The sequence below is a fragment of the Strigops habroptila genome, chromosome 8 (genome assembly GCF_004027225.2).
Source record: "Strigops habroptila isolate Jane chromosome 8, bStrHab1.2.pri, whole genome shotgun sequence".
In the NCBI taxonomy this organism is placed as follows: domain Eukaryota; kingdom Metazoa; phylum Chordata; class Aves; order Psittaciformes; family Psittacidae; genus Strigops; species Strigops habroptila.
In genome coordinates, this window is record NC_044284.2 from 3191539 (window position 1) to 3216484 (window position 24946).

General features: G+C 39.4%; 1 protein-coding gene across 1 annotated transcript; it reads right to left on the minus strand.

The window, feature by feature from the left end:
* Positions 1 to 620: 620 nt before the first annotated feature.
* SELENOF (selenoprotein F) lies at positions 621 to 24743 on the minus strand. Its single transcript, XM_030496340.1, has 5 exons — positions 24367 to 24743; positions 22146 to 22313; positions 9678 to 9741; positions 4011 to 4060; positions 621 to 1600 (listed from the first exon to the last, which is right to left on the minus strand). Exons 1-5 carry the CDS (start codon positions 24433 to 24435, stop codon positions 1469 to 1471), a joined length of 483 nt encoding a protein of 160 aa, XP_030352200.1. The 5' UTR covers positions 24436 to 24743; the 3' UTR covers positions 621 to 1468.
* Positions 24744 to 24946: the final 203 nt, after the last annotated feature.

The following is a 24946-nucleotide window of genomic DNA, read 5'->3' on the forward strand; positions in this document are numbered from 1 at the left end:
GACCAGTGGATGGCAGCATATTTTTACAACCAAAATAGTGGCTTGTCCTGCCACTTATTTTGGTTGTAGCCCATCTACTGACTAATATATCACATGTCCTGAGAACAAATCCATGTTTGTCTGATACGTTAGCACAGGCGGGGAAGATTTGTGCTTCGTGTGTACTGTTCATAGCTCTCTTCAGACAGTGGTGCCCGCTGTGGTAGCTGTCCCACGCTGAGTCATGTGGGAGAGGTGCAGCATGTTTTACAAGAACAGGAGTGAAAGGCATAGAGTAATGAGGAGGGCAACATCCTGTGAGCTGTATGCACCTTCTGAGAGTTTGTAAGAGTATTTAAGGAGTAACAGCTCCAAAGGCTAGGCCTAAAGAATCACCTTAGTGTATTACTTCTGATAATTGAGTGTGGTCTCGTTCCCAAGTTTATTGTTCTATGAAGCTAATGACATCTTCTCAAAAGTTGGGAGTAAAATTGTAGAGAAAATTTTTGAGGTATAAAATGATATATAAAGAGAATTCAGGCCATAGTGTAACACCCATCCAACCCAAAACTGGGATGCATGGAGTAGTTAAAGGGAAGACTCATCTGCTAATGGAACTTGAGAAAAAAAAACCCCACGTCTTCTTGCTTATCATATTTATTCACTCTATGTGGAAAAAAAACAACAAATCATAATAGATTTGACTCATTGCCATATAGAACTGTCTATATTCCATGTTCACCTCAATTTCAACTGAGAAAGAAAAATACACATTTAAAAGAACAGTTTATAAACTCATTTGATAAACAGACTTCCAATAAACTTGTCAAAGTTAGAAGGAAGGGTATTTAAGACTTAAACAGCTCATGTTTTCTGAAGCAAAACACTTCATGTAAAGCACACTTGACATCGGACTTCCATACACCTCAGAGGTTTTCTATGTAGTCTTCACTAAAGTGTACTTACTAAGTGTTTCACAGTACGAGAGCATGAGGTCCTCCATCAGCTACAAACCCTCTGCCCTAGATACTCGCTGTAAACAATGCTTCCAGAGAGAGGACAGCTCAAAGAGAAGAGGGGATTAGCAATCAAGTCTCTTTGGAAGGTAGTACATTGCATTTGGTTCTGACTTTCTTACAAACAGCAGCAGACAAAAACCATGGTAATCATCTCAGTTATTTGAGGCTCTTCAGTTTTAAAAGCATTCGCAAGAACAGGTCCAATTAGAACAAACTGATATTTGCATAATTAACTTTGAAACAAAGAATTTTGCTCATGATAAATGCATTAAGAGCTGAAATACATGAAGACAAGCTATTCTGTTTGTCAACTTGTCAGATGCATGCTGAAGCCTCCCCTTCTAATTACAGGATGTTTAGCACAGCTCAACAGATATTTTGAAGTGAATATAGAAGCTGGAATGTTTTTTTCATCTGAGAAGATTACCATGCCAAGACATGAAAAGGAAAGAGGACTGAAAAGCAGGGATTTATAGACGCTCTAATTTTTCACTCAGAAATTCTTCCACGCTATCCGTGTTCCACTTGAGGATGCTCAGTTCTTCTGCAATGTTCCCACTGTCATCGAGCAGCTTCAGTACAGGGTCAGAACCACGCACATACTCCAAGGAAAAAATGAGAGTCAGTTACCTTGGGCTGGATTACCACACACACCCCCCCAACTGATTTAAATAAAGTAAAAATAGCTCAAAGCAGGAATAGTAACAAGTCCAAAGAGTGACATCAGGAACACTTAAGAACAGAGCACTAAATTACATCAGAGTATTCTGGGTAAAAGCTTTGGCAATACACTTTGTGCTAAGAAATCAACCTGAGCTTTGGCTTTTTAAAGCTTACAATTCTTCAATAAACCCCACCAGGCAAGCTTGGTTGCTCCTGACAAAAAAATATAAGTATTCCAGTGCCACCTCTTTTGTTCTGATTTTATGTGTTTCATTCCTAGTGTTTAACAACAATGGATTCTACTTGAGGAAAACGGATCTGTAAGCTTCAAATTAGGAAATGAAGCTTAGGAGCTCAGTCTTTCAGCTTGTTTTCTCCTATGCTGCTCCCTTCTCTCCTCCAGTATTTCTTCACCTACTGTGCAGATTCAAAGGAGAAGGTAGATGTTCAAAGCTAGAGCTGGTGTGCATGTGTGTATGCAAAGGAAGAACCAGTAAAAGGGAGACACCAGGCAGAGGCTGGAAAGATGCTGGAGGCTGCACGCTCCACTGGCAGCAGTTGGCCAGTGTTTGCAGCTATGGATCTGATGCTTTCTTGCCTAGTCCCAAGGAATGAGGGTGGGAGAAAAGAAGGAAGCATAAGGGACAAAGAGGCCTCACTTCACAAGAAATAAAAACACATGAAGAAAAGGAGTGTTTGAGATCCAGAACAGAGTTATTTGCCTTAAATAAAACAGGCAGGAAACAGCTTCAGTTTAGATTTCTCACTTGCATTTAATGTCAAAGAGAGGAAAGTGGAGGAATAAGGCAAATGAAGGGGTGGGGGGTGTCAAGGGTGTGTGTGTGTTTGAGTAACATCTAGTTCTTGTCCTTCGCCCACCACACAAGCTGATGCACATGCAGGGGGGCAATGCCGTAAGCCTAGCTTTGAAAGATGGTTTCCTACTTCAGCTGGTTTAAGTTACTGAAGTTGGATTTTTGAATCAAGCAGCTGAATTATTTTTCTCCTATAATCAGTGGCCTTTTTACCTTTTTAGAAGTTTCTGGTCACTTTAACAGCTCCAAGTTACTTCTATCAATTTCTGATGTAATCCCATTCTTTCCTGCTGAGTTGTATCTGTGCACTGCTAGGCTTTGCTGGTAACATAATACTTTAATGCTGCTGCAGACTCACTAAGTCGCAAACTATGTCATGCAAATAAAAACCTCCCAGTATTAGAAGGCTCTAACCATTTAAGTTTATGGAAAGATTTCCCCAGGAGTATTTTACTTTACCCTCCCGAGCTAACCTAGTTGATTTTACTTAACCAAGCTAGGGGCATCTCTAATCCATTTTCTAAGTGCCTTGTAAAATAAATACAGATCCATTTGCACTCATTTTTTCCTGGCAGTGCTCTACACCAACTGTGCTCTACACTGCTTTGGTGTTCAATACAGCTACAAAGCTTAAAATAAAAGTGAAACAGTCAGACATGCAGAAGGAGAGAAAGAAACTGGAGGACACGGAGACATGAATGCATGAGACAGAGGAAATCTGTTTGAGATGGAATCTGCTGCTCAGAAGACAAATCACTTATTGCAGCCATGCACAGCTATGAAGTGGTTCCAGATGGTGCCATTTGGTGAATAGAGATGGGAGCACAAGATGTGAGAATCAAGCTGTGTATCTGTGAAGTATGCTGGAAGTTCACACAGGATTTTAAGAGGAAGGTGAAGTCTTACACCAGATCTTGAAACCAAAGAATTGTTTCAGCTTGAGGCAGTGCATCTTATGCGGCTTTGCATATATGCAAGTTATAACAAACACCATTCAGCATATGCATGTCTATAAAGCTGGATGTTTGAGGACTATAAACAGCATCATAGAACACAGCAAGGAAATTCTGAGAGGGAGGAGGGAAATCTAAGAATCACTGAATGTAAGGAAATGGCAGCTCCAGCTCCACCAGAAAATGAGGGGAGAACAGAACAGGAAGAAAGGAAACTATGGCAGAATAAGCTTGAATAAATCCAAAATATCCACAGAGTAAGGACAGAATGCAGGTATTCCTCACATTCTTCTGCCATATGCTATTACTTATGGGTTCCATTTTTTTCCCTTGGATTAAAAAGAAACAACAGCAAAGCCCCAGCCCCCAACAACAAATACTGGTTCCAAACAGTTACTGAACAATAAACCGGTTGGTATCAGCAGCAGGAACTTGTACAGATTTATACTGGCAATGCACATGTATGTCCTCTGCTAAGGGATTGCTTGATCAGCAAATAAGGAACAATCCACAGGAGGACTGTCTCCATCAAGCTTAATTCTTCCTAACAACCCAAATGAAAAAGCTGGGTTACTACTCACCTTGATTTGCAGTCCCCTGAAGAGTTTTGGCTTATCACTCCTGACAAAAGCTACGAAGAAAAGAAAGATAATCAAGCTCTTCTCCACTTGCATAAAGGTGATTTACATTCAAGCCAGTATTCCCTGAATTATTTCTTTTGGAATGACGTTTTAGAAGATATTTTAACGTTAAAATTCTTGAAATCCTCACAAAACAGTATGAAACCTATCACACCTAGGGAATACCCTATTTTTGCTAGTATTCCAAACAAGCTTCATATCTGCTATCAGTTTACCTGCCAGGCTTCAGCTAACTGGCCTGTATGCTGCTGTGATATGCAAACATGAGGAAAAGTGTTAGAGTGACCAAAATCAGGCTGAAGAGAAGCCTGAGGGAGGCTGAACAGGACACACATCCCATCAGCACACTCACACAAGCTGCAGCACTGCAGGTGAAAGGAGCACAGAGGAAACCACGGGTAGAGGTGTCATTCTTGCGAACAAGACAATCATATCTTGCAGAGATCTCTGAGGTTACATGTTGAAAACAGCAAGAAACCAAGAAGCTGGTATCTCCTCTTGCCTCTCCTGAAGGCAATCAGCTTTAAGATGTACTCTATGGCCTGTCATGTAGCTACATGGAGAGTTCAGGTCCGAGGTGGGCTGCTGCTGAATAATCCCTCGCTATAAGTGCTAGTCAGCAAATGTTAACACCAGCATAGTCCCTGTATCGCTAGAGCACAACCCAGGCCTTGTGTTAATGTTAACTTAGATGATATGAATTATTCCAGGACAAAGTGTAAGCATAATCCCCCACTTCCAGGTATTTTAGTCTGATGAATGTCTGAATTCCAGAAGTATTTAAAATTTGTCCAGAAAATCATAGTTTCATTCCTCCTTGTTACATTCAGGTTATGCTAGAGGCTGAATTTAGTATCTATACTGACATTAAGCAGACTTGGGACATTCCTGTCGTATCCCCAAGGATGAACCCTGTCAGTACAGAGTGACTCTTACAGAGGTGCTACCTGCATGTTAAAGCTGCTTTTTCCAGGTTAGACCACAGTGACTCTCACAACCTGCAGTGTATCCAGCTGGTGCACGGAGAGGAGTGTGACTCAGGACTCATGTTTCATACTGTCTCACAAGGGGTAGTGCTTTCCTCAGTGATGGCTGAGATGTCCCCTGGCATCTTTATATCTATCTTTATATCACTGTTAACCTGAACACTTTCTCAGTATGTATATACAGAGTGGCATTTATTTGCTTCCCTCTCCCACTGTGCTCCCAGTACAGATCAAAATCATAGCCTCTGCTGGCTGCACCAACCACTAACACAGGATAAACCAGTAAAATAGTACCAGTGGCCCATGAGCTGCCAGATATATTGAAGAAGAAAATCAGGCTTGTTGCCATTCTTTCTACGGAACTATATATTAATGTCATAGTGTAAGCTGGACTTGGATAACAATGTCAAATAGCACTAAATAACCAGTTCTTGCTCACATCCTGTAGTTCAGTTCTGACTCAGAGACACACTTTTCAGTGTTTCCCATGTCCTTGTGACCATTGTCTCAGCCGTCACCAACAAAAAGTGCACAAAAGTGGCAAAGATATTCCTCATTCTTTGTACAGTCCACAGCACGTTGAACTGTTTCATGGGGAATTTTTCCACATTTCCCTTTTCAATTTCCATCTAAAGCAGCACTCAGCCTCTAGGGCTCTGTATGAAAAGGAGCTTGGAAGAAGTAGTCAGTACAGTGGCTAACTTGAATTGCAAAACTTAAATGGCAAGAGAGCACAGTGAAATGGATAAAGTTTCAGAGGCAAATCTGAACTGTGGAATTTAATTGTATTAAAGAATAGCCTTTAGGGGTTACCTCGAGTTACAGCTCGTAACTGGTGTGAGGATTTGTTCCTTGAGTGACAGATGAAAGCTCATGTGGACGTGAGTGGCTGTTCTCTGGCTTCAGTGTTGGACTGAACAAGCTCACACAAAATGGGGACAGAACGAGGTGGAAGGCGGCAGTATTGCATTTTGTCACTTTAAAAGTAGCTATTACACACTTGTGTCAATGTCAAACGTCCAAAGCTTCCGAAAGCTGAAGCACTACACAACATTTTCCCTGCAATTTTAGACAGCTGGAACAAAACCAGTCTCTGTTAATGGCATATTTATTTCTAATGCTGATCAGAGCCACTTTCTGCATTAGTCACCTGAATTTGCTATGCGACAAAGAGAACCCCTCGCTGTACAAATAACTTCATTTATATATCCTGACCTTTCACAGCTGAAGTGAGAAACTAACATGCTGACATGCCTTAAAAGTAGAGATCAGCCCATCAAACACTTTGGGGTTTTTTGCCTTTGCACAAAATCACGTCCTAAGTTGAGTAAACCCTTGGAATGAAACTGATGGGGTTAGGAAGTCAGATGTAGCTACAGTGTACGTTTGGGGACATGGGGCTGGTTGCTTATCATGGGATGGGGTGCGCATGCTTCACCTTCAGCACTGCCTCAATGGTTTCCCTTTTGTACCCATTATTTAATAGTTTGATGCTTAATGCTAAAATCCAAGCTACCTCTTCATTTTCCTCTCCCTGTAGCAGCTTTAGAAATTACACCCAGCAGAGAAACAAGCATTTATCTAACTCATGGGTTACTCATAGCATTCATCTAGCTCAGGGGCGAGCGGGGAAGGCGTTTTCCACTTTAACTTCTGTAAGATGAAGTCTGAGCTTGGTGCCATGCCACTGTGTTCCAGTGAATTAAACACCAGACTAGAAGTCAGAGCTGTTCTACTGCCAGCTCTGCAACTGTCCTTTCACATAACGTTAAGAAAATCACTTCACCCTGTGCTCTTACATAGCATGTGCAATACCAAAGCATAAGCCTTCTGTTTGAAGGCAACCCTGAGGTGAGCCTACAGAGTACACTTGATTGCCACGCAATCAGCTGCAACTAGAAGGTCAGAGGAAAGGATCAGGTGTGTGTAGGCATTTTAAGAAAGGTAGTACCAAACAGTGCTTTTAAAGACCCACAAGCATCCTCTGCCCTTGAACACAGCAGAATGGAGACACTCACTGCTATTGCTATAATGTCCCTTTGTTTTGATATATAAGACATTTCTGTTTTGAGAAAGTCTGTGAAAACTCGTTTGTTGGAATTAAAGCTGGAGTCCCAAGTGCATATGACCAAGGAATCTAAGCATCACTTGGGCCCAAAGGCAGGGCAAGTCTGTGTATGTGCACACACCTGCACTATTCTCTCCGAGGCACAGTAGGATACACCATAAGAAAACTTCCTGACCCCAAATGGACATGACACCACATCTGTCCATGCAGAGCTGCGGATCTCTATGCTAGGCATAACTTCTCTGTAAACAGAGCTGCTTGATTATCTGCTGTTACAGATTAAGGGCATGATCCAGACTACCAAAGATACCTACATTCAGGAATAGTCACATTATTTAGATTCCTGGTTTAGAAGCAAAGATCTCCTGCTTGATCTGTAACTGAACAAATACAAAGTTATGTTGAGAAAAAATTAATCTCTTCATACTTGAGAGCCAACATACAATGGCAGTAAAATCTCACACTAGTTTTCAAACAACTGTGCAGAGACAAGTGTTCTTAACCTTGTCTGTCTCTACATGCATCGGAAGGATTATAATGGCCTCAAATCAGAAAGGCCTGGAGAAGATTAAAGAAACATTACTGTCTCTATTATATCAGTTTCAGATTTTAATGGCAGAAAAGCACAAGTCTGAACTAGTCAGATCTTCAGCACAAGGTCAGCAATAAATCTTTACTGCACAATTTTTCCTCCTGGTAAGCTACAGCATGTCTTCTAATAAGAATCTAATGTGATTAAGCATCTGCCAGTAATGGAAAAGTCCACTTAATCAAACTTCTGATCTTTTTGTTATTAAAAAAGCTGTGCTTTTAGTTTAGATCTATTCCACTGCTGTAACACTTACAAGGTCTCTGTATGCCCATGGGGATTTGTCCTTTTTAAACTGGACATACCCTTCTCAGTTTATGCTATTTTTTGAATAAACAGAACCCTTTAGCTTCTTCTAAACTCTTGATGCTGTGAACAGATACACAGCTTCATATTATAGGTGAGTCTCATTTCAAATGCTGATTATGCACTGAAAAGCAGCACGGTACTTTTTTGATGAAGGAGACTGTCCCTCCACATTACACAAAAATCACCCATTATGGGATCAGGGCAAAGAATTGTTAGTATTCCAAGAGCAACATCAGAAAGGAATGCTTCGACCATCAGTCAGGAGTAAGGAGGAATGTTTCAAAACTAGTAAAAAGGATGATCTATTTTTAGAGAAATATTGAGAGCGTTTTTGTGATGCATTTAAGTGCATTCACACTTTGAATTAGCAATAGGAAGCAGGTGAGTTATTACGAGCTTTCAAAAGATGTTTGATCAAATAGTAGCACAGTACTTTGTGCAACTCAATGCAGCATAAACAACTGATTTTTAATACTGACCAATAAGAAAGACTAAATGTATATAAAATAACTGCAGTGATCTAACAGTCATACAGAAAAGGAAGATTAAAGTACATCTAATACTACCTATACATAGTTGTTCTGAGTTAATTTCAACGAACAGAAAGCAAATGGAGTATTATTTAGCATAACTCAAGGGAATAAAAGGTAATCAGTTTAATTTGACCCTGACTTATTAGACACAAGCAGTTGGAAAGTAAAAAACCAAATTACTAGAAACACAAATTTGCGTAGAATGTCACAGATCTGTACATAAAAAAGGCACAAAGGATTGACCCTGCCACAAACTTGACCATTTTGTACCTGAAATGAACTCAAATGAAACAGTAGTTTTATTGAGGCATTATCATGTGGACTCCTGTGCTATCAAAGTTAATCTCCTCATGCCCTTGAAGTGGGAAAGAAAATAGCTTTGCTCTGGTCTTGCAGTCAATTAACTCAACTGTGTGTGGGTAGAGGTGGCGGGAGAGGGTCTAGTGGCAGGGGGTTGGAACGAGATGATCTTAAGGTCCTTTCCAACCCTCACCATTCTATGATCTATGATCTTCCCTAAGTTGTAAACTGCTTTAAAATCCTCCTTTTATTCGTTTGTCAGTCAGCCTTCAAGCAGGGAGGTATTAATACTGGCTGTGGTAGATGCAGACATGCTGTTTGTGCAATTTTATGTCTAAAGCTAGATTAGATTTAGACATAAGACATAGAGATTCTTCTCTATGGCCAAAGTACAGTATTAGGATCTTGATTAAAGAAGTCAAAGTACTGCTATCATTTAAGCTCTTCCCCCATTTATAAGAAAATTGCATTTTAAACTTCTCACAGATGTTTTTTTTCCCCTGCAGCTTCCTCCCACCACACACTGATGGTTCTGATTCTCCTTTCACACTACTGTATTCCATTCGCTTTAATTGACTGTCATTATCCACTGACAAAACAATTATACTGCAGGAGCTGTGAAAAGAAAGTAGTTCCATAAGTGCACAATATGATTTCATCTATCAGTTATTAGAGACCAGTTCCATGAGTCTCAGGTCAATGCAACTTTCCTGATATAATATATGAAATTTATGACTACTTGTAGTAGTACTTAAAAGCACATTTTGTCATTCAGCTGTGACAGTATTTCACATTTGAAAGAACATTAGTGGCTTTACTTACCCTGGACTTGGGGGAACCTTCCCAATTTTCATCCACATACCTCTAGGACAGCTCCTGCATAAAGCTGTAAGAAAAAACAGAGGCTGTTAAGGACAAAAACATAATCTAAATTACTTGTGACATGTTTTATCTGTTGAAATGTTTTTCTTTGAGGAGACAATACACTATTGTGTTGATGGTAACAAGCAAGATCCTAAAGAGAATTGCAATTCCAGACCTGTCTCTGATTTACGCAACAACCGACTGTTCATTCAAGATACGTGATGATTTTCTTTTATTGTATTAAATATGTAAAACCAGGAAAAAGCAGCTCATTTGAGATATACCGTTGCTGGAAGCAAAGCTTCATTAAAAAAAATAATGCAATCAGAGATGTTACAATGGGAATTATGGACTAGTAATAGGAAAGCTTTATTTCTTCCTCCCCAAAGATGCTAAGAAAATCTCATTAAGTGAAACTTCAGTCTCTGTTTTAAACCTACCTTGGACAGTGAAATACTGTTTGTAATAAAGATAAGGCAGTGACTTTAGACTTCTCATTTGGGCTAACTATTAGTAGTTTATTGTAGTTAACTGTGATTGCAGAAAGAGGAGAGATCACATTACTAGGCCTTAGCTGGGCCAACTTCGATGCTTGTATATAGATGTCATCACAGATGTCAGTCAGCTGTGCAAGACACTCAAATTCAATGTTCTTAAAACAGGAGTTCATTTCAATTTTATACAGCATCTAAATAAAAACCCCAGCAAACCCATTGATCTTGTACACTGTCACATGGTTTTAAACTTTTTCTGGGGTTTTCTGGCAATAGGCAATTGATTCTATAGTTAGTTTGCCGAATCTTAAATATAAATTAACAACAGATTTTTCTGGCTACTACAATAGAAGTTCATACTGTGAAGTTAGGCATTGTAATCTTGCACCTAGTTGTCAATACTGTGTACCAAGTCACGTCCTTCTAACCCTGCAAACCCACAGTTTGTAGCACAGCTGACAGAATAAGCTTCGGTTAAAAGTTTGTAATTCAATTCATTATCTTCTATAAGCAATGAAGACCTCTGCTTTCATTTTCAGTGTCTGCAAGTTGGGACATGGAAAAAACACAACCTGACTGCAATGAAGTAAATTCACATTTCACTTCAAATATGAACTGTGAATACGTGTCATTAAAAAGAAGCTTTCACTATGAAATTTAATGAGTATGAACCCTTCTGAAAAAGGAGAGGTGAGTCATGAAAGCAAACCACAGACAATATAACAGCAATCTCAAAGATAAATTAACTCTATGTAGGCATTATAGACAGCCAGGAATACACCTTCATTTCAGAACACACATCTTCTGAATTCAGGTACAACTCAATATTTGCCTAAATACTATGAATCAGAACATAAAAAAACCACCAATAATTTGCAGTTACTTGAAAAATAACTTCTTTCCTGAGATGAACTCATCAGAAATCATTGCTTCCACAGGAAGCAGGACAAAAAACGTTGCATTACATGGTCTGTCCAGAACAGCATCTCAGAAATTTGCTTCACTACATCAACATTTCCAGCTAAATATTAGATTTAAGTTAAAAACTAGGATTTGACTGTAAAACCCCAGAACTGCTGTGATGAAACAATACTCAAAAGATCAAGAATACAGCATTTCTTTTAAAGCTTTTTTGCACCACCCAAATAAAGATTTTAATTAAAAAAGGCACTGATAAGCAGCTCAGATACTTGCTTGCATAATTAAAGTTCCTCTGGAATTCAAACAGGAGAAAAATTACAGAGATAGAGGAAACATGGAATAGTGAGATTATAAATTTCAATTACCTTGTCTCTATTCATTATTCTTTAACAAACATTCAACAACACTGATATCAGCAATCCTGGGTAGATTTAGATGATAGTTCACGCACTCACTAACACACTGAACATTTATGCTGGTTCTCTGATACTGACAGTTATCTGCGTTTTTCCATCCAGTTAGTATAAAGAATCAAACAACTAAAGAACTAAGTACACCCAAATCTAGGACAGGGGTAAAACAAGCATTCGTTTCAATTCTCACTACTGCAAATAATGCTTAACAGTTTATTTCTTCCTTCCAAACAAGGATTTCTATGGAACAAGATCACTTTGGTAATCTAAAACAAGTTAAGACATCTTGTAATTACAGACTACTCCCAGTTTGTAACTCCTAGCCAATATCTGATAGAAGTGAAGTTTATCAAAGAAACGGCTCATTTCTTGATGTCTATATCTTGAGTTTATGACTCTGCCATAATTGAAGCCCAACTGTGCTGGTACAAAGAAGTTCAGATTCATGCTGGCACAAACAGCTGCTCTCTAGATGGCCAGACAAGAAAAAAACCCCAAAACCCACAGAAAAACCCTGAAAAATCAATTGGCTTCATTTATAACTCTAAACAAAGGTGTCTTTTGCAAGAAACACAGGTTTATTTGCATCAGTTAGCCCACAACAAAAGCAGACTTGTTAATATCTAGTGCTGCTACCATCTCATCATGTCCAGAGCAGATGTCCTCTGAACTTCCTTGTGAAGGCGTTTACTGTGTTCAAGTGTTCCTAAGGATGACATGTATCACTCAGTGTGGAGGCACACAAACATGTCTAGTCAGTTCATTACAAAATGCTTAACTCAGAAGTTAAGTTCATTTTAAAATAATGCTTCACTTGTTTTAGTGCTGATGGAAGTGAGTTTAGTATAACAAGCAATGAAATAGAGACTCTAAACTATTCCTAGTGTCCACTTTAGCATCCCAAACAAGTGCTGTTACGATGGGCAGGCTGATTCATGTCTGTGTCTATAAAAATAACTTAGCTTTGTTTATAACATTCTAATGGTATGTTTTCTAAGGTTATTGTGACAAAATCCCTCATCTTTTACAAAGCAACAACTCGAGTTAAATTTCAATCAAAAGCTTATTCTAAGCACCTGAACATCTTTTAGGAGTTCACACTGGTGTAATGAAGATGGCTCTTTACAACTGAGAGGAGGAAAACCACACCATCAGTCATGGCTGCTTTAGTGATGAAGTGGTAATTATAACAGAATAAACCACCATCTACCTAAGAGTAGTGTTAGATAAAGATGTGTATAGTAAAAATAATTGTTCCAGCAATTAAAAACAATGAACCTTAACTTAGGTAAAAGAAAATATTTCACCTGTTACTAGGAAAGGAATGGAAGTAATTCATGCAAGACAAAGTTCATTTCTAAATAGTCACAGTATTGTTATCACTATTACTCATGGTGAAAACTCTAGAAGAAAAATTACGTTCCTGCTATGTAACTGTTAATATTTACAACCAAACAGGAATTCAGATCAAACTGAACTGAAAAAGAATGGTCCTAAACAGAGATTGTTCCTTGATCATAATAAAAAGATGTTAGATCAAAGGTGACCAAAAAGGTTTTGTAAAATGCAATAAATTATACCTAATTTTACATCTATAGCACCTGTACTTTGCATACTGGTTTCTTTTAAATGCTAAGCCAGACCCTGCACAGGTTACAAAGTGTCAAACTGAATTTGTACCCCTGCTTGCAATTAGCTGAATGAAATTCTAGCACCGTATCTTAAAACATGCAATGGAAGCAGCTGTTAAGATAAAGCCACACAATGGTAAATAGCTATCTTATGGTATCTGGATTCTCTCTGATATTGTGTATTTTCCTCTCCTAATATCAAACCATTTAAAAACTAAAGTTAGGCTCTGAGAACAAGCAGTACAACGCAGTTTATGACTACTGATAAAACTGCAATTGTCTCTTGCCTCAGGTACAGGACAATCTTCCACTAAGTATTTACCAAGAACTAATCTCTTTTTAATGCAAACAATATTTGTTTCTATGAAATTCATTACAATTTTGATTTCATACTCCTATATAAGCAGATCTCCCAAAGAAGCCTCCTCATCCCCTATCGACTCATGCTATTGTTTTTACTTCAAGGAAAAGTCAGGAAAAATACAGATGATATTATTCTTCTCAGCCAAAGTACCTTGGTACGCGCAGACTGGTTTTGTTTTCAAATAGGGTGCCTGATCCCTTGTTTGAAAGGCACGCAATCTCATTTTTAGTGTGTTCCACCAGCCACAAAGCAAAGCAAGTTAATAATTGGTATTTGTTCTCCTGAGAAATGAAGTCACAAGGTAAAAAGATTTTGGTGCAAATCTCTGCTGCTCTTTCCTAAACTCCTATAACTATCAATTTGTTTGTTACTTTTAATAGAAAGCTGGATTAGTTACAATAAAGGAATATACACTGAGATAAATGGAGGGAGAGGATGCAGGGTGTTTGTATGGATGGTTACAAGTCTTCAGAATCACTCTAGTCTTCCACTTCCCTGGAAACAGAAAATGAGCAAGAATCTGTGGGTTAACACAGAGCAGTCGGAAAGCCTCACTGCCGGGAACATTATGAATTACCGCTCTGTAATGTGGAAAGCCAGTAAAGTCATTGCTACACACACACATATCATTCACAACTGATGTCATCAGTAAATTTAGCAACAAAGAACCTACTCCCATTCACAGCTCATTATCCTGTGAAGGGAGATGCCTAACTCTAAATAAGAGTTTGGAAACAAAGAGTCAAACAGTCAAGAAACAGTTATGTGAATTACTGCTATTCCTGTGGTTAGTGCTGGGTATTACAGGCAAGTTCCTGTGAACAAAGCTGAAGCAGAATCTGAGCTCTCATTTGTTTGCAGGGAAGAAAATTCCAACTGAATCTAAGGGGGGAAAAAACAGTCCCAAGGAGGGTCTTTAAGCACTGAAATAATTTACTAAGAAAGGTTGTGGAATCTGTATCCTTGGAGATCCTCAGATCTTTGAGCTCTGCTGTGAGGAGGAGATTCAACTTCTTTATTCTCTGTGTAATAGTAATGCACAGCTATGTTATGTACAATCTTCAGCATACATAAAATGCATAATCCATCTAAGCATTTTATTTTTTACTTCGAATAATCTCCTCCTTGCAGGATTATATAAACATTTTTGCTCTTTAAATCCAACAAGCTCCAGAACAACTTCCCCTCCTGGCAAACTGTTTTTTGTTAACTTTGCTCTCTGAAATCATTTGGTGTAGGCTCATGTGAGCAAGAGATCTGACATAGGGTGAGAGAGAAAATGCAGAAGCTGAGCAACCAACTTCAAACCTCTGCAGTTGCAGCAGGGATTAGGTGCTGTGAATGCCCAATTTATTTGAGTGGAATGGAGGACAGAGTGGGATAGAGATGGGTGGCAGAAATAGGGCTCCTATGTACAGGCTCTCACTTGGACTAGTGAACAGAATTATGTAAGCTAAAAAGTACAGACAGTGTAAGTTCCAATTTTGGAATATACTGTCCAATTAACTGCTATCTAACCATCTACTTACCTCTACATGTAGAAACTCTGAATATCTCTTTTATTCTCCAGAGTATGTGCTTTTATTAAAGAAGAAAACATCTTGGAAAAGTTGCGAAGAAAACAGTAAGAACAGAAGTCATCAACTATTTATTTGACTTTAGACATTCAAGTAATTTGGAGACTTTATACCTTTGGAAGTTGTTTCAACAAGTGTAGAGTCAAATGCCAGTGTTTTATCCAGATGAAGGAGGTCAGATTAAAGAGCTAAACCTATTCCACTCCCCAGCACAGCTGCACATCAACAACTTTAACTCACATTTAGCAAATTCACATTTAGAATTTCCCTAACCTTTTCTTTTTCACTGATAAGACTAGAAAGAGGTCCTCCATAAGTAAGGCTTGCCCTACTACAGGGCAGATAATGTATTTTATCTCAGTTCATCTGACAGAGATGGTGAATCTTATCCAAAGATGGTAAATTTCTATCTTAAGCACTGACTAGCAAGCTGCACCTTCCTTATCTAGGAGTACTGTTTGTCAACATTCAATTTCATTGCTGATAACAGCATGTAAGAAGGAAGGGAAAAGTGTACCTGGTAAAGTTCTTGAGAAGGAACTCCACTTTAGCACATTTTTACATTAATATTTATATTTTTATATTTAATATTCCCCATAACATTATTCCACTGTGAACTGTATCAGACACCTTTTAGTTAAAAGCAAACTTGAAGTGTGATCATTTGGCATATCAGCCTTAATTAGAGAGTTCTGATTGTTAAAATAGGCTGTCATTGAATTATGCTATTTTTAAAAGTCACACTTGGTAAAAACAACGAACCTGAACCACTTTTATGTAGCACATTAGAAATAAGGAGTACAGCTGGGCAAAAGCACAATTTGATTTTTACAAAGCAGACAAAGGATTTTAGAGAACACATCAAAAGACAGAAAAAGATGGTTTTGGTTTGGTTTTTTTGAGAAATAGCTACAATAAAAATTCTAGTTCATTTATCCCAGTATTGGTATGACTTACACTTACGTTCCACCACTGAGATGTGAATTCTAAGCAGTTCTCTATTTTTATCCATCGAATTAAAAACCAAGAGATGAGACTGCTTCATTGGATCTATTCATATTAAGAGCCTCTGGCAGAACAAGCAAGCAGCCAACAGGAATTTGTAGCACTTTAATTAGTGAAATGAAAAGATAAAAAACACAACTGAAAAATGAAACTAAATTGGGTCACACAAGAGCAGCCTGAAGCATTAAAAGCATTTCAAGTTATTCTGGTTTCAGTAAGTGTTGTGAGGTTTGTAAACTATTTTGAGTTTTAGAAAGTCTGAACAAAAATGTCACCTTATTCCTCCTTGTAATTCCTAACAGCACATGGAAAAGTTCTGTAGAGGTTTAAGAGAGCTTGCCATTTTTTATTAAAAGTAGCACACAGGCATAATTACAGTGACATGTTAATAATATTACACTAAGTATTTAGTTCATTTCCAGGAGGGGTCTAACACTAATTCCACATAAATTACTGCTTTCAAGTTATGGTCAAACTTCATCATAGAGAATATAAGTATTATCCATTAGGATTAAAACTTGTTCTGAGGAACAATTTCCGCATACCTGCTCATCTCCTACCCTGTAATGTTTAAAGGCCTGAGTGACTGTTTTGCTGTGAGTAACAAATAAGGTACACTACAGAAAACTGAATTTGTGTAGGCATATTTTTTACCTTTCAGTGAAATTAAGAGTCATCTTCAGAATAGGCCAAGTTGAACATTAGCAGCCACTTTTACATGGGCTAGATAGGTATAATTCTCTCTTCTTTTGTGTATAATCCTTCACCTCTGTATTTTTCAGTCACAAAAACCTCTGGTAAGTTGTGTGATACTATGCAGAAACAGGCAGCTGGTGTTGAAGAAAGGGTCAGAGCCCAGGCTTCACTTTGAACAGACTAGAAGGTCTGTGCTTTTGCAGTCTTGAAACAAGCTGCATCATTCCTGTCTTGAAGTGACTTCCCACAATTTCAAGTACTGAGGACTTGCAAGGAAAAGGATCTTAGGTTGATGCAGTGAAAACAGGGTCTGATCTTCCTGCAGGAACATCAAAGTACCTGGTTAAGTATAGCACCAGTTCCAATGTAACAAGTAGGGAATAAGTCTGCAACCTGTGCGCGGCTGCCACATGTTTCGATCAATCCAACTGGAATGTAGACATGCTTACCCAACCGGCCAGTGGAAATCCATAGTAAAACTCTAGGAGAAGCTCCTCTGCTGTGCTTTGACTTTTCTCCCCATTTTCCAAAGTGTTTTAGGAAGCATTCTTAGGATCTTCTCCCTGGTTTGTTCTCTGTTTTCAGCATTTTTCAAAATGTTGAGAAAGCAGAATACTTAAAGGTCACTAAATACCACAGTTTTCTGTATCTCATCCATTTTGTTTGGCTACAGCTAATGGCATTATGTCCATAGACTTGCACTAACTTTCAAACAGCAGCCAAATACCGACAATCATTGTAGGTTCAGGTAAGATGTAGAATTGGGATCTGAATGTAAAGCAGTGGTAACCAAAGTTTAAGCTGCCCACATTTATTTCAGTATTTCACCATACTTTCATATTGAAACGAAAGGAAAGTTTTACATTCACTGCTACAGGAAGATTTAAGTTGGAAGCCTCCTCTCTTGCAGCACAATAATCCATTTCAGGTTTCTGAAATATTTTAGTTACTTATATTCTCACATCCAGCACAAGTTTGGTGAAAGATAATCCTAAAGTTCTCATTATCTGAGCAATGCAGAGCCCAGGTATTCCAATACATTATTAAACCATGCTTTGGTTTAGCCTTCTCAGATTTTGACAACCCTCAGTATGTGCACAAGAAAGTTGCTAAAAATTTCAGGATCTTAAATGTTCTTGCTTAAATTTGTGCAGTGCAGCAGTTACTACCCATCTCTATGGAACTTTAGAAGTATGCATTGAGACTTCTGTATCATCATGTTGGTTTATGATTCTACTATAAAACAAAGCCATTTAGAAACAGTGTACAATAGACACATGCAATGTTACCCATGACAATGTGTCATCTAAACCATCCATTTTCCTGTCTCAAATTTCCTGGCCGACTTTTGCTTACTCTTAATGTCACATTATCTAGTTCACCAAAGACCCTAACATTAGAATATGACAAATACTTGACAACAGAAATTTAAAATGCTGAAGTTCAACACATCTTAGTGAGCAAAATGTATATTTCAAAGCTCCGTTTCGAAATATTGATGACTTTTAAGGGTTGTAGCAATCCTGCACAGTGCAACTGTGCAATATAATGTTTTGCAAATTTCACCACAGAGTTGATTCTTAAAATCAATCTGGATTTTGACACGCATATATTGTTGAGATAAATCTAAGATTACAATATACAATTAATGGTATATGCTTATAGCAATGTCTGAAACGATCATGCAGCATAAGTGAAGCTGCAGATGGAGTGCAGCTATTTTCAGCTACTGCAAAATATGGACAATCTCTCCTGCTACTACAATTTCACGCACAGTTAGCTTCACCTCCATTTCATCCTTCTACATTTTACACACCAGCAGTACTCTGCATCTGACAGACTGAGGCTTAAAACTTGCAGCTGTCTGAAGCAATACTGTTTAAGCCAGCTTCTGAATTAGTCTGCAAGTGGATACAAAATCTCTAGAAGAGGAGCAAATAACCAAAATAATTTTTCCATTTTGCCCCCAGTACAATTATGAAGCAATTGAAGTGTTTCACTGGCCTGGCGTCAGCAGAAGTTTAGAGCAAGACAAATCCTGGGTAACAAGAGTACTTCACAGCTATTTTCCACAATGTCAATTCACAGAACGCTGGACCAATAACAAGACCAGGATTAATAGGCATCTTTCAAGGGTGTGAAACAGTTGAAATCTGTAAACATCTCATTTGAGGTTGCACTGATGCTATGCACAAAGTATTTTTAGGACTGGGTGTATTTCACAGTTCATCTGTGAAAAGTAGCAATGATACTTTACCTTTAGTTTTAAATTCTCATTTCAAACTCAGGTGCAAGTCATGCAATAAGCTAATTGCTTTCTCTAATGCCTTCCACATACAATGAGAGTTAACTTACAATCCTGAAGTCTCTCCTGGAATTCTAACAGTTAGCAAGTCTGTAGCACAGACTACCAATGTGCTGTGTCACATGATGGGAACAAATATCTACTCACATAAGGAACAAGCTAAGTCCACTGGCATCGTGGTTCAGACAGACAGAAAAAAGATCCATGTACTTTGAGGATGGTCCAGCACGTAGTCACAGCATTAGCAAAACTCACAGCACCACTGCTCTGGAACTCAGCAACATCTAAGGTTTATGATAAGCACGTCAGACATCTTACAACTAGATGCAGGTTTTAAAAGACAGACTAAAAAAATTCCTCAAGCAAAAAGGTAGGAAAAAAACCCAACCCCGAACAACCAACTTTTAAGACGTTTAACATCCATTCATTCTCAACTATCAAATTTTCATTAGCAAGAAGATTTCTATGGTAACCTGAAAAAAATCCTAGGGAAAGGGAAAAAATATAGCAAAAGGCAGCATTCAGTTTTTCCATTCTGCATGCGTGTCATGAGAATACTACTATAGCAAGAAGCTACTATAAATTATATTGGTAATTTTTATGCAAGAGTAAAATCTTAAGCTCAACTGCAGACAACCTACAACCAGCACTATGTTAAAACACAAGTCAATCCAAAATGTGAGGATTCTGAATACAATCTGGTAAGATAATATTCGTGGTCATCTCTCCCAACACCAGTTTTCCACTGGGTAGTCTTCAGGGGAAGTTACTCAGTACAAGCTTAAAAAACCAAAACCAACCCCAATCAGCAAATCCCTTCTGAAGCAGCATTCAAAAGAACATTAGACACGATGCTATAATTTTAGCACTCAACTGTATAACCATGATGTTAGAACAGTCCAGTATTTCTACTCACACACACAGTATAGAAAGCTGGCATTCCAACCCAGATGTGAAAAGGCATGAAAACAGCATCGCAATCACTCCTAGAACTCAAGCTGATACTTAACATGCTGGCTCCAAATCTCAAGTATCATTTGTATTAAATGTCTTCAAAAATGTCACAGAAATAAGAGCAGATAAAGTAATAATCAAGATGTACAGGAACTGTGCTATAGCAGCAAATTGTTCATATTTACTGAAAAGCACAAGCAGAAAATGAAACTGGGTAGGCCAACGCAAAGAGATTAAACCCCCCAAAACTTATAATATACAATCTCTTGGTTCCTATGAATACACAACAAATTCTGGTTCATTGTGAAGGGATTTGTCAAACCACCTAGAGACCCCATCCAGCCCTGTACTATTTGTTCTACTGCATTCAGCATCATTAAAACAGAAAAGTTCTGACAGTAAAAATATGCCACAAAATGCATTTGATCAGTCTTACACGACAAGTGTGATTATCCACACAATGAAACCTAGTTCTGATTCAGGATCATCAGAAAAATATCTATTGATTTAGATTCTGCTGCTTGATCCAACTTTTGTGAATGCAACGTTTACAGTACAAACTAAGTTACACCCTTGAGTAAATCACTGATAAACTGAAAAAGACATTTTCTTTTTCCCTTCAGGTTACATGGCAGAAATGCAACATAACTCTTCTAGTTTGTTTTCCTAAAAAATGACAACAGAAATTATCCTGCTTTACAAAGCCTTGTGCTACATCTTATACACAGTGAGGTAAAACTGTAAGAATATCACTGAACAAATAAAAGCATCCACTCCTCACAGGAGGACAGGAAGCCTTGCTGCTGCCACCACAACTGTTACTGGTTGTGGTGCACAACCACAGCACAGCTGGAGACCCCTTCCTGGTTTTCCATTCCCTTTTATTACATTTCATTAGATCTTATTCTGAAGCTTTTTAGCTTTCGTGTGTATGTATATGTATACATACGTACATACATACTGGAGCATCTTCCAGAAACTAACTTTCCTTTCTAAGATTCATATATCTAGCAAAGAAAAAGTCATAGATACCAAATCCCATAAAGACTGTACTGAAATATTACTGCAAGCATTCTTTTGTCAATATATGAAACAGCACAATTTACAGTCTTACCTTAATAGTGTCTCAATATTAAGGCACTGATTATTAATTCTCTGCATGTCTCAAACACTTGCTTCTTGATATTTAATACATTGCATCTAACACTAATCAGTGATTATGTTAAAAATTATAGGCAGACTTTATTAAATATTATGTTGAATTTAATTGATGGGAGAAACCTGTTAGATTTCCTCACTAATTTCATGTTGTCAATTATTTAGCTACTTCTTGGCCATTAAAAATTTCAGCATCTCTTCCTCCTGAAATCTCTACTTTCCTGATAATCAACTGGTCTTCAATGTATTCTGGAGTAAGCTTAAATTACAACATATTTGAAAGCATGTATTCTTTTCAAGAGTTCTGTAAAAATTCTTCCTTCTTGACCTACCTTAAGCAAGATAGGTATTTATTTACCACAGATAAGGAAAGGTTTGCATTAGCCTAACTCTGAAGCACAGCATGGGCTCGGAGCAAGATCATTCCCAGTATTTCTAGCTGTTATGGAGCCTAGCTGTTCTCACTGCTGCAGAATGGAGTTGAGCACTCCTGCTTCTGTCATGCTCCTGCCACTTCAGCAGCTGATCTACAGCTTTGTTCCTTGGGACTGAACTGAACTACCCTGGCCATGACACTAGGGTCAATGACCAAGCAATAGCTGTGATCAAGAACACCAGTCTCGTTATGACCTTTTTTTTTTGCTCTCTTCAAATCCCATACATCTTTCAATTTAAAGAAGCTGGACATAGCTCCCATCAGTCACTTCACACTAGAGAAGGGCTGTCAGAGAACCAAAGATTCCCCTACTCATACAGTGATGTTATTTTAGAGCAGTATGGCAAGCCTGCAAATCTAGACTCCTCTTGAGATTATAATCCAGACTGTCATATATATTTAAAATGAAAAATTTCACAGATGTAACAAAATGCGTTAAATTATTCCACAAAGGATTTGGTCCAAAACCTACCTTTCTAGTTTCCAACTGAGCTTCTTCTTGGCAGCACTGCCTGCAGAATGGATCCAACTGATTCAGACTGAACTGTCCAAGAAGGTTGCAAGAACTGCATAGCAAGTTACTGGAGAAGCCCAGCTCTCTGCAAGCTTCTGATGACAACTGTGCTCCATAGGCACTTATCTGAAAATCAATACAATGTTATACTTTAGTATTAAATTAATTGTTTAGAAAAGGAAGGTTTAAAAAGCTTTAATAATTAGGAAGAACAAAGTCTCTGTGACTCTTCTACAAGAAGACCTAATGGCCTGCTGATGAGTACAAAACAACAACTTATTTTGAAGAATGGCCTTTAACTAATAGTGAATTCTAGAAACTCATAATTTTAAGGTATCAGACCTGCCTAAATTCATTTATATACACTTCTGACAACTCTACTGTTTTCCTACTGCTAGCTCCAAATTAAGAAAACCCCAAATATAATGAAACAGCTGAAATGCACATGGCTACAGCTCTCTAAAGCCTGCTCTTTCAAAGCAATTAGAGTAAATTTCATATCACCAAAAACACACTTGGAAAATAAGTAGAGAAAGCACAACTAGGGAGTCATGAAACGGAAGAAACTGCTCAACAAGGCATACAAGTAGGATTTTAATTTCGTGTTTGCATTAATTGCAAAGGAAAACTGTGCACTAAAAATGAAAGTGTAGATAAAAACCTGCAATTCTGATTTACTAGTAATACATTAAAATAGGTAACTCGATGACATGGCTTCTCTGTAAAACATTGGTTCTGTTTTTAATGAGCAGCAAAACCAATTTTACCAACTATCCCAGCACTTTAAATGATATTTGGGTTTTGTTTTCCCATTCCCATTTCCCTACATAGGGATTTGGCTTAAACCCCTTCCTTCCAGCTGTATGCTTGGGTGGAGTTGGGGGATGCGAGAGAGGAAATTAAGAAAGGAGGGAGAGGAGACGGTTTTCCCTGAGATGCTTCTCAGTCTGGTTGAAAGACCTTGGGCAAAACCCACATCTAAACCAGTAACAGAACAATCAGCAGGCAAATCCGTGTTCAGAAAAGAGTGAGACAACACAAGCAAACAGGACTGAATGTTACCAGACCAACAGAAGAATTGTGCTGGACCAAACAGAAAAATACAGAAGAAAAGCTAAGTTTGTCCTTCAGCAAACCAGACTTCTCTTCACATTCACCCATCATTTAATATTTAAAGCATACTCAAGTAAGGTAGAGACAACCCCCATTTCCTCCCCTGAAGTGGTCAACACATAGCCAAAGGAAAAACATCTGATGTGACAGATAGGAAACGTAACGGATTAGGAGTTGGCAGAAAATATTAGGTGCCTCAGTTAAAGCATGAACAGAAAAGTATAATATAGAGAAAATGCTGGTTTTTTTCTTCCTACATGACACTGCTGAAGTAATTTCTATATATTCTGTAAGCATAGAATTCTTGGTTTCTATAAACAAAAATGGGACCCTATTTTACTGGAATAATCTATTATTTATCCTTTGAGGGATACTGGCGATAAGGAATCTACCACCACCACAGTAGTATAGAAAATCTAAGGAGGATGCCAAACGCTGCCGAAGCTTCACCTGAATTCTTGTTCACTCGTGTCTTGTATAACCTCACGTCTCTGGAGCAGAGGTGGGTCAGAACTTTAAGGGCATCGGGTGCCCTAAAATAGAGCTGATGTGTCAGGAAAACGTCGAGGGACAGCCTTCAGGTAGAAACCAAACCCCACCTACCTTCACTTTCCAAACCTATTCTTATCTTTATTGCTAAGGAAAACCCGGGTCATGAAGGTTATACCAACACACAAATCCCATTACAAACGGGCGAGGGAGCCCAGAGCCGCTGCAGCACCCGCACCGCTCGCCGCTTCCCAAGCCAACAGAGCAAACCGGGGCCGAGGCCGGGTTCAGGCTTCAACATGCGGCTTTCGCCGTCTGGAGCAGCAGAAGCAGCGGGAGGAAAGCGGGCGGCAGCAGAGCACACCCGCTGACAGACAGAGCGCAAGGAGCGGCCACGGAGGCAGGAGGCAGACGAAGCACAAGACGACGCCTCAGGGATGGGATGGGCAGGGCAAGGCCCGCTGCCTCCGCCTTCCGCTACGGGACACGTCTCCCCGCCGCGCCGCCCCCCGTCACACGCTGTAAGCCACGGCCGCACTCAGGCCCCGAGCGCGAACAGAGCGGAACGGGCTCTCACCGCCTGCAGCCCCACCAGCAGCCAGAGCCAGCACCGCCTCAGGGCCGCTTTCTCCGCGGCCGCCGCCATCTTGGTGCCGGATCGCTCCTGCCAGCGTCGCCGGGAGGCCGCTGAAGGACCTCACCCACCGGGGATGCCCGCCACGCTGCCTGATGCGGGTGCGCCCCGCACCGCGGGCAGAGGCGGCTATCCCCGGACATCGGGGGGAAGCCTAGAGCAGAACTGGGTTAGTCTGTTGGGAGCGGCGCTTCCCAGCGAGCCTGGAGGCGGTGCCGTGCCCCAACCTCAGTCACACAGTGCGGGAACAACCCCAAGACCGGTCCTTTCTCGTTCCCGAGAGTTGCTGCCAACCGGCACACAGGCCCCTAACCCCGCTGATTGACAGGAGGCGTGACCAATAGGCTTGTGCCTTTCCGAGTGCCGCGGTGCCTGTGCCCAATGAGCGTGGGCTAATGGGCGGGACTTCAAGAGAGCGTCCCAATCACGGAGGGTCGCATGTAGGCGGGACATCTCCTCAACCGGCAGCTCAGGGCCGAGGGGACAGCTGAGGAGTCACCGCGTTGTGGGCGGGGCGTCGCCT